The sequence below is a fragment of the Amblyomma americanum genome, chromosome 6 (assembly GCF_052857255.1).
Source record: "Amblyomma americanum isolate KBUSLIRL-KWMA chromosome 6, ASM5285725v1, whole genome shotgun sequence".
Lineage (NCBI taxonomy): Eukaryota > Metazoa > Arthropoda > Arachnida > Ixodida > Ixodidae > Amblyomma > Amblyomma americanum.
In genome coordinates this window covers 41,572,575-41,589,500 of record NC_135502.1, presented here as the reverse complement: position 1 = coordinate 41,589,500, position 16,926 = coordinate 41,572,575, and the positions used below count along the sequence as shown (strand labels likewise).

The following is a 16,926-nucleotide window of genomic DNA, read 5'->3' as shown; positions in this document are numbered from 1 at the left end:
GAGATATTGTGCTTCCCGATATCGCAGGGTTTCACCGACGTTCGTGAAAATCAAATGCATGGAAACTCACAGCAGCGCAAGCTTCCTTCGCCTTGAGGGATTATGCGGCAACATCGTGAATAGTGGCGTGCCTGCATGCGATTCAAGTGACAAACAGCCTGCGGCGTTCTGCAGCTTTGATACCAGTGGCTTCGTCGTATGCAGGTATGCTGCCGTCTTGTATACAAGTGACACAGCCGCGTTAACGCGTCTCGCCTATGTCGATAGCATTTGGTTAAACGAGCGGGGAGCAAGGAAAATAATTTATTTCAGCCGGGCGGATGCAAGAAAACAACAGGCTGGTTGCTGTCCCGAGAGATAACGCTCAGAGTTTCTAGCACCTCGTAAGAATGGCTATACAGAGCCTGTCCTCCATGACCGTCTATATATCGTTCAGAGGGGGCCAATATAGAACCAACCAGCAGTAGAGAAAACGAGCAACTTCTGCGGCACATATCCAAAGCATCCTCAACGTTACTGTCATAACCATGACTCACAGCTCCCTGCTGTCATACAAGAGGGTGTCATACAAGAGGAGCCGCCTTGCTCGACAGCCATCACGAAGCAAGTTCACCAATTTCTGCGACCGCTACGTTACTTCCCATGTCTGTGACTTTATTCTTACTCCGAATGCGCCCACTGTAACATTGGGAAGTGGGAGCTTTGGCAAGCGCCCTAAGACCAAAAACTTACGAGTACCTCCTGTCGGTGTTCTTAAAACGACATTGCCGTCATCTGTGTACCGACGGCTCAGTGGCCCGCGACAGCTGCTCCCTTGCTGCGGCAGCCACCATCCCCGCCCTGCGACTGCACAGCCAGCAACACGCAGCCTTCCTGGGCTCTTCCACCACGGCGGAGTTGATGGGGATCCGGCTCGGGCTGGACCTGCTTCTCACCCTCGGCCCTCCGCCGCCCAGGAGTGCTCTGCTGTGCGACTCCCGCGCCGCCCTCAGCCGCCTGCAATCTAATGGCCGCGGTACCCCACTAGTGCGGGAAATTCGCTCGCGCATCGAGTGCCTCGCGCAGAGAGGTTGTGCCGTGCGTGCACAGTGGGTGCCCGGTCACTGCGGCATCGCCGGCAACGAAGAAGCTGACGACCTCGCGACCGCAGCACACCAACTACCTGCCAGCGATCTGCCCCTTGCGCTGGAGGACGTGCGTGCGGCCATTCACGACCATCTCCGAAAGCAGCACCCCGACCCACGCATCGCGGGAGGTGAGCGCATCGACAGTGTCACCGGCTGTCGCGCACTTACACGGTCACAACGTGCAATGATCCTCCGCGCGCGCATTGGCTGCGTGTGGCCCGGGGAACGACGGGTGCGTCACGTAATCGCGACGAGTGATGTGTGTGACGGATGCGGTGCAGTGGAAACACTAGAACATCTGCTCCTTCGCTGCTCCGCGTTCGCCGATGCTCGTCGCGATATGCTCGCGGCCTATAGGGCGCAGGGCATACTACCAGACTCCATCAAGACGCTATTGTGGCCGCAGGGCAGTGCGCGCACTCGTGAGCGAACTTTGGTGAGCCTCTGTGCATTCCTCGAACACACGGGCTTGACGTCCCGTCTGTTCTCCGTCAGGTAGTTACACGCAGTGACCGAACGCTCCGCGAGTTCTACCTTGAACGATTAATAACTGGACGCCCCACTCCAGTTGTAACCTACACAGTGCTGTGCGCGTGTGTGATTTAATTCCTCTAAAATGAACTAATCACGCGCACAACCTGGACACATTTCTTATTGTGTAAATAGTTTGTACATATTACTTCTCCCCCTGTCCTCTATTCCTGTCCCCTCACCTCTTTCATTTCATTTCTCCATTCTGCCTGCTGTCCTTTATTTCCGCTGCCCCAGCTCAGGTGCTTCAGTATCGATGGCAGATGCCGGGGCTAGCAAAAATCTTTTCCTTCCTTTTTACTATTATTTTTAATAAAACCACTACCACCACCACCACCATCTGTGTACACTCTGGAGGAGTATCCATAAAGTACTACAGCTCTGCTGCCTAATAAGATAGTTTAAATCCAGTCATCCAATTAAGAATTTCGGCCATTAGCGAGCTAGTGAACGAAGGTCGTTTGAAAAGCAAATGATGGCAGGAGTTAAAGCCCCCTTATGCGCTGTTTAGGTTCTTGAGTAAAATCCACGTCTGGTTGCAAAATCAAGCCCTTGCGGACAGCCAGCGCTTCATAAGAGATTGCTGATGTATTCGTGTTGGACGCAGTCACGAGCGTCTATGCTGCTGTTGTTGCATAGGGTTGAGACTGAGGTAGTTTCTTCATGATCATTTGCGCGTATTAAAGACACTTGCTCAAGCTGCTGCATCACGCGTACTCATAGTGGCGGATAGATAATTGATTAACTAAGATGGCCCCATACAGATCGCACAGGATAATTTTTAAGCATAGTGCTTATAAATACTCTGTGCTATAGAGTCTAGGCCTAAGATTGTTAAAGCGTGATTGGTTTTCAAAAAACTGGAAAGGCGTTGGGCAATTGGGGGGGGGGGGGGGGAGGCAGCTAGTCTGTGTAATCGGGCCGGAAGCAAATACGACTGCAGCGTGTGAAACAGCGCAATATTTCACCATCTTGCGATAAGCTAGAGTCAGCAGCCGTCGTAATTGATCGCTTGACCTAAATGTTCCTGCAGCGCAAACTTTCATCGTTGGTTAAAGAACAATGTCACGTCACACATTCAGAGAATGACGCTTAGAGGGGTTCGCGCTTAAATCCGGCTGTGCAGCTCCTAATTATTCATTTTCTCTGTACATAACGACGGTGAACAAGTGGCCGGGCTTGAGCTGCTTTATGCATAATCTTTACTACTCATGGTATCTTAAGCACAATACACACATACTGCACAAATGTCAGTACCTCAGCTAGTCATTAGATGGCTATTAGTACTCACAGCAGTATGAAGATATAACGAAAATGCCAGGGCCTTAGCTATTTGATGCACCACCATTCGTCCTGAGGATAGTACTAAGATAAGCATTCGCTAACTTGCCGCTAGTTTGGGTATGGTCACTTTTACACACACTGAAAGCATTCTGCTTGAGTGCTCGGTCTTCAGCTAGTTGGCACGTGATTATCCGCAATCACTGTACTATAAAGATACTGCACGCGAGAGTAGGCTTGAGCACCCTGGCACATCATCTTTTGCATCTAAGGGGCTAGAAAAAAAAAACTGACACATGATTATGACAGTCGGTAATGCGAAAATTGAGCGGAGCTCTTCACGGCTAGCAGGTGGCGTGTTACGCTGCTAGGCCTCCTCCGGGATCTTCCCGTGGAAGCCGCCTGCCGGTTGTCCATTCCTCCGCTCTCGCCAAGGTTGGTGGAGTCTCACTCTGCTACTTTGGCAACCGGTTACGCCGACAACGACTACGACGCCGAACGCATGAACGGGCGCCTAACGGCTGCGCTCTAGAATCTTTCATAATAGACGGGACCAGGTGATTCATACTTCCAGTGCGATGAAGACAATGCACAAGTGACTGATTCTGCGCTAGTATATGCACATGTATACTCGTACCTCAGTGTCTGAGAAGTATACTTCACAAATTAAAGGTGCTGAGCTATTTAGTGCGTCGTTACTGGTGTGAACTGCGGAACATATTGCACGAGTGGCTTTGTAGGAACTAAGGCGAGGAAGAACCAGCTCCGACAGCGTCGAGGTTAAAACTGTTTATTTGCGCTGCCCCCCCCCCCCCCCCCCCCACCCTTACCCCGGGGAAGCGAAGCCACAGGATTCGCCCAACGAATGTGCTTGGAGGAAGCTGCTCACAATGGTGGCACAGTCGAAGCGAGGGCGTGTGTAGGGCCGAGGGGCGGAGGAGTGACAATGTAGGCTGGTTTGAGGCGGTCAGCAGAACGACGTCTTCACGGCCGTTGACGTCTAACGTGAAGGTCTTCTGCGCACGATGGAGGACGCGGAACAGTCCGTCGTAGGCAGGCGTGAGGGGTGGATGGACGTGGTCACGGTGGATGAAGGCATGGGTGCAGGAGGCCAGGTGCTGGCTGACGAACACGGACTGAGGGTGACGGGCTGCAGGGGTGACAGGAGTAATGTGGCGAAATGTGTTGCGTAGGTCTGGGATGTAGGTGGAAGCGTCATGAATTAAAGGAGGAGAGGAATGAGAGAAGAATTCTCCAGGGAGACGCAGGGGAACGCCGTAGACTAGCTCAGCAGAAGAGCTGCCGAGGTCGGCCTTCAGTGCCGAGCGAATGCCCGAGAGGCCGAAGGGAAGGTGGTCGGACCAGCAGCATTCCCTTGGCTGATAAGTGGTAAGGGCAGCCTTCAGTTGTCGATGCAGCCGTTCCACCATGCCATTGGCCGAAGGATAGTAGGCGGCCGTATGGATGTGGCGAACGCCCAGAATATTGGCAAGAGCAGTAAACAGGGCCGATTGAAACTGGCGGCTGCGGTCGGTGGTGACGACAGACGGGCAGCCGAAACGAGAGACCTAGCCGGCCATGAAGGCGGAGGCAACGGTTTCGGCTATAGTGTCAGCAGTGGGCAACGGCTCGGGCCAGCGGGAGAAACGGTCCACACAGGTGAGCAGATAAGAGGCCCTACGTGATAACGGGAGTGGTCCAATAATGTCTATGTGAACGTGGGAAAACCGTGCGTCAGGCGGCCGAAAAGGAGAGGAAGGCGTGACGGTGACCTTTGCCGGTGAACTTTGACGCGCTGGCAGTGAAGGCAGATTCGTGCCCAGTGGCAGACGTCGGCATTGATGCTTAGCCAAAGGAAACGAGATGTGATCAGCTTCTGCGTAGCACGAATACCAGGGTGGCTCAGGCGGTGCAGTTTTTCAAAAATGGTGCGACGGAAAGCCAAAGGTACGTAGGGGCGCTAGACGCCAGTGGATGTCTCGCACGTAATGAACTGGGAGGAAAACGGCAGTGGACATTCGGCGAAGGACAGGGACGTGGATGAGGAGCGAAGACGATGCAGCTCTGGATCGTTGCGCTGTGCAGCCGCTACCTCCTCCAAGTCCACTGGTGATTCAGACGCCATGGCACTAACACGAGAAAGCGCATCAGCAACAGCATTCTCCGGGCCATGGGGGTCACGGAAATCCTTTGTAAACTTGGAGATAAAACACAGTTGGCGGATCTCGCGTGCAGTGTAGGTGCTGCGGTTCCTTTGGAAGGCAAACGTCAAGGGCTTATGGTCTGTGATGACGTGAAAGTCCCGGCCTTCCAGGAAGTGGCGAAAGTGCTTGATGGCGAGGTACACAGCAAGCAATTCTCGACCGAAGGTGCTGTATTTAGTCTCAGGTGGCTTCAGTGTTTGGGAGAAAAAACCGAGGGGCTGCCAATCAGAGACGTACTGCTCGAGAACTGCGCCGACGGCAGTGCTCAAGGTGTCGGTGACGAGGCGCAGTGGAGCATCAGGAACTGGATGTATGAGCAAAGTGGCTTCTGCGAGCGCCTTCTTGGCAGCAGCAAATGCAGCGGCAGCGTCCTCAGTCCACTCAAGTGACGCAGCAGAATCATTTTTCGTAGCCAAAAGATCAGTCAGAGGCTTCAGGAAAGAGGCGCACTTCGGGAGAAAGCGGCGATGAAAGTTCAGGAGGCCCAAGAATTCTCTGAGATTTTTGAGTGACGTGGGGACGGGAAAATCTTGAATCGCTTTGACTTTGCTGTCGAGAGGCCGAATGCCCTGTGGAGTGACAAGGTGGCCGAGGAACTCTATTTTAGCTACGCCAGAGAGGCACTTGTTCAGGTTGATGACGAGCCGGTGGGTGGAAGAGGTCGCGCAGATGAGCTTCATGCTCAGTTTCGGATGAACTTGCTACGAGGAGATCGATGTAAGCGAACACGAAGTCGAGGCCTCGCGTAACCTCGTTGATAGCTCGCTGAAAAGTCTGTGCGGCGTTGCGCAAGCCAAAAGGCACCCGCACATGCTCAAAGATGTCGAACGGTGTGGTAATGGCCGACTTCGGAATATCAGCGGGCTCCACATGAATTTGATGATAAGCCTTCACTAAGTCAATTTTAGAGAAGGTCGTGCACGCAGCCAGATTTGATGTGAAGTCCTGTATGTGAGGAAGTGGATAGCGGTCTGGTAAAGTGTGAGCGTTGAGAGCGCGCTAATCTCCACATGGTCTCCTGTCGCCCGGATCTTTCTTTGGCACCATGTGAAGTGGCGATGGCCAGTTGCTGGAGGAAGGGCGTACTATGCCGAGTTCCAGCATGTGTTCGAACTCACGGCGAGCGATGGCGAGGCGTTCTCCCGACAAACGGCGCGGGCGAGCAAACACCGGAGGTCCCGATGTCACGATGTGGTGAGTGATCGAGTGCTTCACCGGTGACTCTCTGGTATGCGGCTTTGTGAGGTTGGGAAAATCAGCCAGAACTTTCGCATACGGCGAAACAGACACGAGAGCGCGAAGCCCCGTCTCCGCAGTGGTGGAGAGTACGCCGTTGACGAAGAGGTTCGTGCTGAGATCTATGAGGCGATGAGCTTGCATGCCGACGGCTAGGTTGAAGAAACTGAGGAAGTCCGCGCCGAGAACAGCTTGCGAGACGTCAGCGATAACGAAGATCCAGCGAAACGTGCGGCGCAATCCGAAGTTATAATTAAGCGTCAGGGATCGTTGGCCGTACGTGCGAATGGGGGAGTTGTTGATCGCTTGGAGCGGGGAGGTCTGTTCATTGCGACGGCGATCTGCCCAAGAGGCCGCTACGACACTTACTTGTGCTCCCGTGTCAACCAGGAAACGCGTGCCAGTAATCTTGTCCGAGACATAAAAGAGGCGGCATGTCCGTCCACCAGCACCACTTGCCGCCGTCAGTGGCCGGTCGCAGCGTTTGCCGCCCAGGAGCACGGGTGTGTGCACTTGCGGGCAGAGCTGCCGAACATACGGTGGTACCAGCAGACAGCCGAGGGCGGGGTGGCTGGCCGCGCGTCGGATGGTTGGGATCCCGGGGAGCGGCGGCGTGGCCTGAACCTCGGTGGAGAACGGCGCGGCAAAGGCGCAAGGACATCGAGCCGCCTGGCAAGAGCATCAAGTCGACATTCGATGTTGGCAAGCTCGTAGTCGGCGATAGTAGTTGGAGGCAAACTGGCCACAGAGCTGACGTAGGGGAGCCGTGAGTAGTCCGCAACACGGTCAGCGAGTTCAGCGAGCTTGTGTAATGAAACATCACCCGCAGCTGCAAGGATGGGGCAATGTGTTGGGGAAGACGCTGAAGGAACAACTCACGCAGAAGTGGGTCGTGCTGAGTAGCGGAGTCTCCAAGAAGCTGGCGCATGTGACGGAGGAGCTGTGAAGGGCGGCTGTCACTAAGCTCTGTAGCGCTGAGGAGCTGTTGCAGCTTGGCGCGCTCGGACGCAGACTTGCGGTCGATGAGAGCTGCCTTCAACGTGTCGAAGGGGCGAGCAGTGTCCGGCGAGCTGAGGACGTCCACTAACTCCTCAGCGACGTCAGGAGGCAGGGTGGACACCAGGTGGAGGAACTTGGCCCTTTAGCTGGTGATACGTCGCAGCTGGAAATGCGCCTCAACCTGCAGAAGCCAGGCGCGGGGGCTATTGGGCCAATATGGCGGCAGGCTGACTAGCTGGAACGCGGCCACCGAAGCACCGATAGGCTGAGCGTTCTGGGGCGTGTCGCCGCCGGTAGTCAGGGCGGAATAGCCAGGGGAATCCATGTAGGATGATGGGGTTGCGTGTTCGAAGCCGGGTCGCCAAATCTGTCGGAGCTAAGGCGAGGAAGAACCAGCTCCGACAGCATTGAAGGAAGGAAGGAAGGAAAACGTTTATTGAGCTCTAGAGAGTAGGTGAGCAACTTGGCGGAGTCAGATGGCGTCTTCCGTCTTCCCAGCAATGGTCGTCTGCCCCTAGTCTAGGGCTCCGCTGGATGCCACTGCCAGCTGTGCTCGCCGGATCAGCCCAAGTTGGACGTCCTGACGGTCGCTGGAGAGCATTCCTTCCCATTGCTCCGCACTCGGGTGTGGTATTTTTGGTGCCACCTCTATTTTCTGGCAGGCCCACCCGACAGCATTGAGGTTCGAACTGTTTATTTGCGCTGCTCGCGCTGCGGCGGCCTAGCCCAACTTCCTCTTTCTTATCCGGCGCCGCGTGCTATTGCCTGCGAGTTGAGCGCGGCGAGAGGGGCGCTATAGCTTAATAGGTGACAACTGGGCCTGAGATATTTCGCGCGCACGGGACATGCCTCTCTCATATCTTCGGTTCTGTATGGAGGTTCCATGCTCACTACTACACTCTAAACAGAAATATGCCTGTATGGGGGTAAATAGGTTGTAAGCTGTTCTCTACGCTACATCCTTTTATAAAAGAGTGTGCGCTAGAGGACAGCTTGCTCTCTTTTTACTCCTTTGTCTTTAAAGTGGCCTAGGAGTTCGTTTTAGATGCCCAACCTTTCAATTAACACATCATCATCATCATCATCATTGACGTCAATAATGGCGGAATTAAGTCTAGTGCAGGACAAATGCCTCTTCTTCTGACCTCAGATTGCCTCTATCTTATTCAGTCGCGTCCAGCGTGTTCCAGGAAGTTTTCAAAGTTCGTCCCTCGGTCTGATCCTGTGCCACTTTCCGCTAGCCCGCCTCTTCTTCACCCCCATTCATGATAACTAGTCTGTCACCATGAGACATCGCTTATGTGTGCTGTGCATCGAGCATCTCGTTGAAATCTGTTTCCTCTCCTTACCGCTGCACACAGCGCGACAGAAAAAGGGACAGCAAGAGAACACATACACTGTGCTATGCGGTGTATGTGTCCCTTGATGCGTTTCCATGTATGTCTCAGTATGAACAGTTCCCAGTTATCCATGATTTCTTTTTAATCCTATCCTTAATTTTAGCCAGGTTATAATCCAGCCACGTTTGTTCTCTAATCCACAGTTCTCCATTATTGTCTCTTTACGTCACACGTATCGTACTCCTGCTGAGCAGCTGTCCTTGTACTCTGAAAGTGAAATATATTGCGTTCGTTAAACACAGGCACAGTCTGGACAGACAGACAGCCAGAAAACGCTTCGCACCCATCCGTATGCGCCGGCAGCGGCAGCCACCTTCAGGAGTGGCCGGCGGTGGCCGTTCCTTGTACGTCGATGTACTCCTCGCCGAGGGCCGCCTGGGACGAGTAGTCCAGCGCCACTGGACTGCCCGCAACCAGCTCGGGCGTGAGCCGGGCGCCGCCGCTGCTCGCACTGCCCACGGCGGCAGCCAGGGCACCGCTGCTCGTGCTCGCCGCGACCACGGCGGACGCGTCGTACAGAGGCGCCGGGGTGACCAGGCTTGCCAGGGGCGGTGGTGGGGGCGGCTTGGCCACCACGCTGGGGGGCTCGTACAGGGGCGTGGCCAAGCTCAGGGCCGGGTGGGGTGCAGCCGGGCCCGCCGGCAGCACGTATGTCGCCGGAGGGGCCGGAGGCAGGGCGAACGACGGCTGCACCGAGTAGTAGGGTGAGCTTGTGTGAGTACTTCTCCAAGTTTACTGCAGCGAACAACCAGGGACAGCCAACCGTCTTGAGAAGTGCCATTAGCAACGCTAAAGGAAGCTACTGGGGACAGCTAGAGAGGGTGGAATCAGGTGACCTGTGCGGGCTTTGCTTTGAAAAGCCGTATTTAAAACCGAACACATCGCATCAAGGTCATGCACCGGCACGAGCTTCAGAAGCACATAAGGCTATCAGGGACAAAAGAAACTGACCCCCTATCCACGTTGTGAACCGTGCCGCATTGCGTGCAGGCGCCATCAGACGATGTATTTCTGGTGTCGGGACTGCAGCTGCTCACTGTATGCACCGTCAGGCCCCGCCCGCATGTATGCGGCACGGTTCGGAACTTGGAGGGAGGGGGTCAATTAATTTTGCCTCCTGTGGCACTTAAAGGTGGCTCATACAGTCTTGGCTTGCATGGTCGCACATGACGTACGTCCGCGGGGAGCAGCATACGCTCTCCCATGGGGCACAAGCCTGCGCACATCGTCCACCAGTGTTTTATGGATCCTCGGTCTCCAATGAACGCGCATTCACAAGTAATATTAGCTGGTGCTTAAATCAGCACAAGCAGCTGAGAATGGGACTACCCCCGTCTCTTTATTTTTCCCTCTGTATATAACATATGTGTATGTTTTTACAGGCCCCCTTCTTATGGACTAAAAAGGGGGACCTCAAGGACATGAAAAATTACAGACCGATCAACGCGCTCCCTTGTTTACAAGGTGTGTGCTAAGGTTGTTGCTAATTAGAACAATCTTAGACTTCAGTCTGCCAAAGGACTAGGCTGACTTTCGTAAAGGCTACTCAACAATATACAGTATTCAGACGGTCAGTCAGGATATAGAGAATCGCGCAGGATATAACCAAACTCTTTATATTGCTTTCATTGATTACGCGAAAGCATTTGACTGAGTCGAGACTTCAGCAGTCCAGCAGTCATGCAGGCATTGCGTAACCGGGGTGCAGAAGAGGCATATGAAATGGTTTTGGAAAATATCTGTAGCACCTGCGCAGCACACAGTTCTTCACAGGGGAAGGGATACAATACTAGTCAAGAAGGGTGTCAGGCAAGGAGGCACGATCCCTCCGGTACTATTCACCTTGTGTTTACACGAGGTGTTCAGGAAACTGGATTGGGAAGATTTGCGGATAAAAGGTAATGGAGAATACTTTAGCAATCGCCTAGTTATTGATGACATTGCCTTGCTAAGTAACTTTTAGAGGCCACGTTGCAAAGCTTGATCAAGGACCAAGTCTAGGCGAAGCAGGACTGTAGTTCTAAAATTAGTATGAAGAAACCTAAATTACTGTCCAGTAGTCTCGGACGCGCACAACCGCTTAATATAGGCAGCGAAGAATTGGAAGTTGGCGGGGAATATACCTTCTTAGGACAGGTAGTGGCTTCGCTTTTAAAGATTCCTTTAAGCGTCTGAAATAGAAACTGAATGTGATCGCTTGAAACTGAGTGGGATAAAAATAAGGGCGACCTGACAACAAATTATGATAAGTCACTGCAGAAACGAGACGCGCAGGAGATTCTGGACACCTGTTAACACTCAACTGGTTTGCATTTCATAAAGAGCACTTTATGTAGGAACATTCACCGCTCTCTCTTCCTTACCCCAATGATAGCTTTAAGGCCTTTAGAGCTCTAATACTGGGCACTCATCTATAGCTGCGACTGAAACCTAAGCCTATAGCTTAAATACGCGCGCACCGAACATCCTCAGTGCATCGCTCCGCGCAACTGGTGCCCCTCCAAACAGGCACCGACGAGCGGGACTTGCCTGTAGCCACCAGCCGTGCAACCCGTGGCGTCCAGCCTAATGGCTACAGTAGTCGACCAAGCATCGTTGGACCCGGCCGCTCGTTGTACAAATATCTGGGCCGACTGATAAAGACCGAGCGACAGCGTACTACGTCCTCCTAGAGCACAGGAAAGTGGAATGTTCGAGAATGTAACTTACGAACGCAGCCTAATGAGCTGCGGCTAAAATTGTACGTAGAGAGCTGGTAAGCGGAGCACACTGTGGTGGTTCAGTGGTTGTAGTAATGCTGCTGTGCAGTGGTTCGAAAGTAATTTGGACGGAGGCTAGGTGCTAGCACGTACGAGTGTTCAGAATTCGATGCGCATTTAAGAGATGATTCCTCTAGCGAGATTAGTTCAGTGCCCGCCCGCATGGCGCGTCTCATATCCCTTATGTAGCTGCAGGGCTTTGTAATACCCCCTGAAGGGGTCTTTAATGTGAATAAAATGAAGTGAAGTGAATGGCTATAGCTCTTAAAGCGACAAGCTCACAGTGACTCGACCCTGAGCCGCTGCTTCACTGAGGACTAAGCTGTTGGGTGCAGTAGGCTTCATCGATAAGGAAGGAGGTGGGGAAGAAAGAACGGCGTTGTGCACGACGAATTGCTCTGCCGCGTTTCTTACTTGCCTCACATGTGCACTAAACTATAGAGCCGCTACAAAGCACGGTTCAGGCTCTGCTCAGAATGGGATCAAGGTGGAGACAGCTCAGCGCCGAGTGCAGGCAGTCAGCTTCTTTACATAGCCCATCCGAACACCCACCACGCTGTCTTATGGCGTCCATCTGCATGGCATGAATCCGCGGGTTCGAGGTTCGTTTCCGATTCGATTCGAAATGAAATTTAAGACGGCCCGCGTCTGCTCAGATTTCAAACTTGGCCCCTCCACTTCGGCGCGTCTCAAACCACATCGTTGCCTTAGCCACAAAAAAAAAACTGCATATATCGAGACACTATCTTTAAGGCTGCAAGTCGAGCCAGGTGAGACTTACGTGCGCCGGCGGCGGTCTGTGCGGGTCCGCGTATGGCGCCTGCGTGTATGGCAGCGAGAAGGAAGGGAACACCGGAGGCGGCGGCGGGGCGGCCGGGTGGTGCGCTGAGGCCAGCGGCGGCGGCACGCTGACCAGCCGCAGGTTGCTCGGGTGCAGTCGAGGCAACGTCGTGTTCCAGAAGGACTCGCCTGGAAGGCCGGCCACTGCACAGCGGAAGATCAGTGAGGGCCTGATGAGTGCTGTTAAACGAAATGAGAGAATCAAACGAGGGCAGAATAGCGCTTTCCCAGCTGGCCACGCTGCTGGTGAAAGCGAACGAAGAGCGCACCAAACGGATTTCTAGCGAAACTTCGGCTCGAGCCCAGCGCTTCTCCTGTACCACGTGTGGGCTGCGCACCATTAGGTCACTGCTGTGGCATCGTACTTTTGTGAAGAGCCCGCAGAAAAAGCGACACTTTTGTACGCCTCATTCTTAAGTTTAGGATGCCTGCATTTTGGCGCGTTCGAGCTCGCCATCTTACGACATCCTTCGGGAGGTCACGCGATTTATTCGTGGTGAATTTTCCATGTCCCAATTTTCCGCGTCCTACTCTTCCGTGGGACACGGGAGAGTGGACACGGAAGTTTCGTGGGACACGGAAGTATAGGCACAGGGTAGCCGAGGTGCTAGACAGGCATTTCCGCGTCTCGGCTATGTGGCTTTTGACACCTTCTCTATTGACAACTCACCCCAGCTGATTCAAATGCAGCGATTAAACATTTAAGCACTGCGTGTTATGCGGCTCCTTGAAACGATATAATGTGTATGCAAGGCTTTGTGAAAGTTTTCCTGCCGTGAGCATACTTTCTTATTGAAAAAAATACGGGGATTTACCGTCAAAACGATGTTATTTTGTATTTGGAGCAAAAATGATTCACTACATTTCTTGGCAGGGTATTCTTTCGCAGTAGAAGCGAGATACTGAATGCATGCGCTACTGGTTGATTTCGTGTGGAATTACGTTGAATTGGTAGCATTTAGCGATTTTTTTATATATTGATGGCTTTCTTATGAAACTTTTATTCTGCAATGAAATGTAAAGTTCATAAACATAACAACGAAGTGCGAAATCGGTGACGTAATTATCACTGCTCGATATTCCCTTCGATGGCTCCCGTGAGCGGAGTGAGTGGAAGACTCGGCACTCTCCTGTGCTCTCCCGAGCCCCGAGATCTAAACGCTCGCCTGCAAGCCGGAGCAGTGTGCCGAGTCCAGCTACACAATGCGAAAGATTATAGGGTAAAGTCTCTGTATTCCGCGGCAGGTCTGCTTCGTGCCTTCGCTGGAGCATTTTTTTTTTCTCTGCAACGGCAATACTCTAGGATTAGATGGCGAAGGTAACGTAAGTGTAATGTGGCCACCCCAAAATCATTGCTGCAAAAAATCAAATTTGATCTCAAGCACTAGGTTGTATTCGTGCCCGTCCGGCTGATTAGCCTCGCGCTCAGTTTCGTACCCCATCGCTCCACGTCGAATCATTCACGGATCATCGACGCCCGAACGCGTCGTGCTTCGGTAGGCGAGCTAACTAAACCCTAGGATGGCGTATTGCTGTGCACCTATAAACTCCTTCTTTGACTGCCTGGACATTGTTATCGGTTCTATTCGCTGCAGTCAGGCAGGTTTCTCTGCTTACTACATAGCGCGAATGAGCTAGTGGCCGGAAGCAACGGCATGCAGTTACGGCTTCAACTACTAGTAACACAATACTAATGGCGCAACCCTACAGGAAGACAACCAGAACGACAGTCATGCCAGGATCACAAGCGAGGGACAAGAGCAAGAGCACTAAAAAAGACAGTTAATTAAAAACAAATAATTAAAGCTACCTTGTTCATGAGGTTAGGAAGAGGCGTTAAGCAAGTATGGATAGGGTAAATGAGTAAGCGTTCCAGTCGCACTTCCCATGGAACGCATTTACTTGTACTGTTTATTGTTTTTTTTTACAACTCCGGTGCCTAAATCCAACTCCGGCTGAGGCAGTTTCAAAAAGAACCCCAGGGGGTCGAAATTACCCGGAGCCCTTCACTACGGCGTCCCTCATAGCCTGAGTCGCTTTGGGACGTTACGCACCCACAAACCAAACCAAAGCAAACCTTCCTGTCCTCAGATGGCCTCTACGTTCCCCCACCTTCCTCAGTGCACTCGCAGCAAGCCGCATTCTGGAAACTTGCTCCTGCAACCTGAGGAATATTTGTTGTCTCTTTCATCCTCGCATGACGGCTTAGCATAAGCTCCCTTTCTCGTCGGTAATTTATTCATTCACATTCCCCTCAAATCCGGCATTGGAAGAATGCGTGAGCTGAGTGAATTACACAAATTATGGGTCACTTAATCGTACATAGTAACATGAAATACGACAAAATAAGCAGGGAAAAGGATTAAATACTTTGGGACACTAAAGTCAAATGCGGGTATATGGAAAAACCTACAAAAAATTGTATAGTATTGCACCCAGGTAAAAGGATATCGGATGTTATATATACTGTATAGGAACACAATAACGTACAAAAACTAGAAAAAGAATTTTTCAGTTTTTTAGCAGTCAGTTTATTCGGCTAAGAGTGCAAAAAAAAAAAATAAACAGGTCTTGATTGGCACGGTTTGAACAAGCGAAATTCAGAACCACTCCGGTACATCAAATGTGAGACCTCGCTCAAATTTGGATTTCTGAAGTTCACTGGAATGCCGGAGCGCGGAGGTAGTTGGTAGCGTTCGCTCCAGAAAAGATGGCGTGGTACACAGGTGTAAAGTTCCAGTGCGAACATTCTGTTCTTTGGTGCTAGTCGGAAGTATCGGAGCTACCGGTCCCCGAGCTAGTCAGTAAAGTGCAGTAATGGTGACTGGATAAGTAGAACAAACAGGAGGCGTTGGAGAACCGGCCATGGCAGCTGGTTCGTTCTGCCGATTGTGGTAGCTACGGCTACGGAGCGCACATTCTGTACGGACGGGGCAACCACAACGACGATGCTTGACATCATCTCTCACAAAGATACATCCTGAAATTCGGGCCTCGTGGATGCAAATCCTTTGAAACACGCGCACGCACGCACGCACGCACGCACGCAAAGAATTTACCTCTTTTGCTGTCGCTTTATATAGGAAAAGCAATAAAATTTGGTGCCTTCAACGGAAGTGCCATCACTTCCGCTCTGGTAATGTCAATTCTCTCTAGCCACTGGGAATTATCTGGTCTGGTGCCGACGCTTCACATCAGCCAATGACAATTTTAGTCCCACGAGGCTTCTAGCTTGTAATGCTATCGCGTTATAATAGACGCGTGAAATAGAAGCTGTGACACAGCTTTCATCTCTTGGTAGGAACGACAGTAGGTTCGTAAGACTGTAAAGTCAGCGACAGCGTGTTTGTAGTTGGACTCGCAGAAACAGTACGAACGGATGTGCCAGCTCGAAGTCATATACGAAGGAAACTCAACCAATTTAAATGAAGGAGAAAAATATAAAGTGAAACGAACGCTTATAGACAGATCATATTTTTAATACTGTTGGTTAAGTTCAAAGGAGCCTGTTATTTTTTGTTTATTTGTTTTTACCACTGCTCGATGTATTGTTGTAGATGGATTACCACGATGCTTACAGCGTGTTAAGTAGTACATATTTAGGTAACAGTGCAGCTATTTTAGTATTGCTAAAATTGCGAAAGCGAACGCACGCACAAATCCAACGCTGGGGTGTTGATGTGTCTAGTCGGCTGAAGAGGAAGGCTGACACGAAGAAAAGCAATGCTGTAGCCGTCGTCACATGCATTAAAATTTTGCGGCAATATCAATTTGCAAATGATGATCTTGCAACAAACTAGTTAAGCTGCATTTATCTGCTAAACTTCATTTGTATTCACTAGCATGAGAGCTCCTGTGAGCCTTTGTGCAAGAAGACAAAAGTGCCTTTGGTGAAACCTAAAACTGCTGTTCTTTCTCAAGTTTGCATATTTATAGAGCAGTCTGGACGGAGAATAGCCGATGCGGTACTGCTCGAGTCTGTGTCAAAAAAACATTATTAGGAAATAAAAGACCATGTGTCCTTAGTCCAAAGCAAGAAGGGGGAACTAATGTTACCGCACACAGAAAGCAGCTGCTTTGCAAAGCTGCCGTAAAAAAAAAAAAAGTTTCCTTCCCATGCACAAAGCAAAAAGAGGGTAAATAAAGAACTATGAAAACCCTGCAGAAATTTGATCAAGGAAGCATTGTTGGAACAGTCTAGAGCTGAGCCATGAGATTGATCCTTCTCACCACTTTGCTTCATTTTATTGTAGTCTAAGAAGACAATGGTAATCCTAGCCTGTAAAACATTTTATTTTTATTCGCCACAGCCTTGCTGGCTGTGTTCCGCAACTGGCGAAAATGCCTTTTTTTATTAAAGTACTTTCTCTTCCTCTATCGTCGTATTATCGCCCCCTTTTCCACACGTTCTAATGCCGCAATGCGGCTATCAATCGATATGTCTGAGCGGGCATCGCAGGCTCACCTTCCCTGCATAACTTTGCAATAGTGCAGTCGGTTGGTGCAGAGGGACGACTAGGTTGTATTGAGAGAGGGGGAGCGGCGAAGT

The 16,926-nt window shown here is 51.5% G+C and overlaps 2 protein-coding genes across 8 annotated transcripts in view; one reads left to right on the top strand and one right to left on the bottom strand.

The window, feature by feature from the left end:
* Positions 1-16,926, top strand: part of LOC144136683 (uncharacterized) — a 208,850-nt gene that overhangs the window by 135,247 nt on the left and 56,677 nt on the right. Inside the window, exon 4 of one of the 6 annotated variants that reach the window (XM_077669208.1) lies at positions 28-204. The exons of the other annotated variants lie outside the window; for them this stretch is intronic. Within the exon in view, the coding sequence (XP_077525334.1) occupies positions 28-204 (177 nt within the window). The remainder of the gene's footprint in view (positions 1-27; positions 205-16,926) is intronic. 6 annotated transcript variants of the gene reach the window in all.
* The window catches only part of LOC144136681 (uncharacterized), a 74,484-nt gene that overhangs the window by 10,379 nt on the left and 47,179 nt on the right, over positions 1-16,926 (bottom strand). For both annotated transcript variants that reach the window (XM_077669206.1, XM_077669205.1), the window contains 2 exons: positions 12,319-12,521; positions 9,062-9,465 (listed from right to left, as the gene is read on the bottom strand). In XM_077669206.1, coding sequence (XP_077525332.1) covers positions 9,094-9,465; positions 12,319-12,521 — 575 coding nt within the window. In that variant the 3' untranslated portion in view covers positions 9,062-9,093. The remainder of the gene's footprint in view (positions 1-9,061; positions 9,466-12,318; positions 12,522-16,926) is intronic.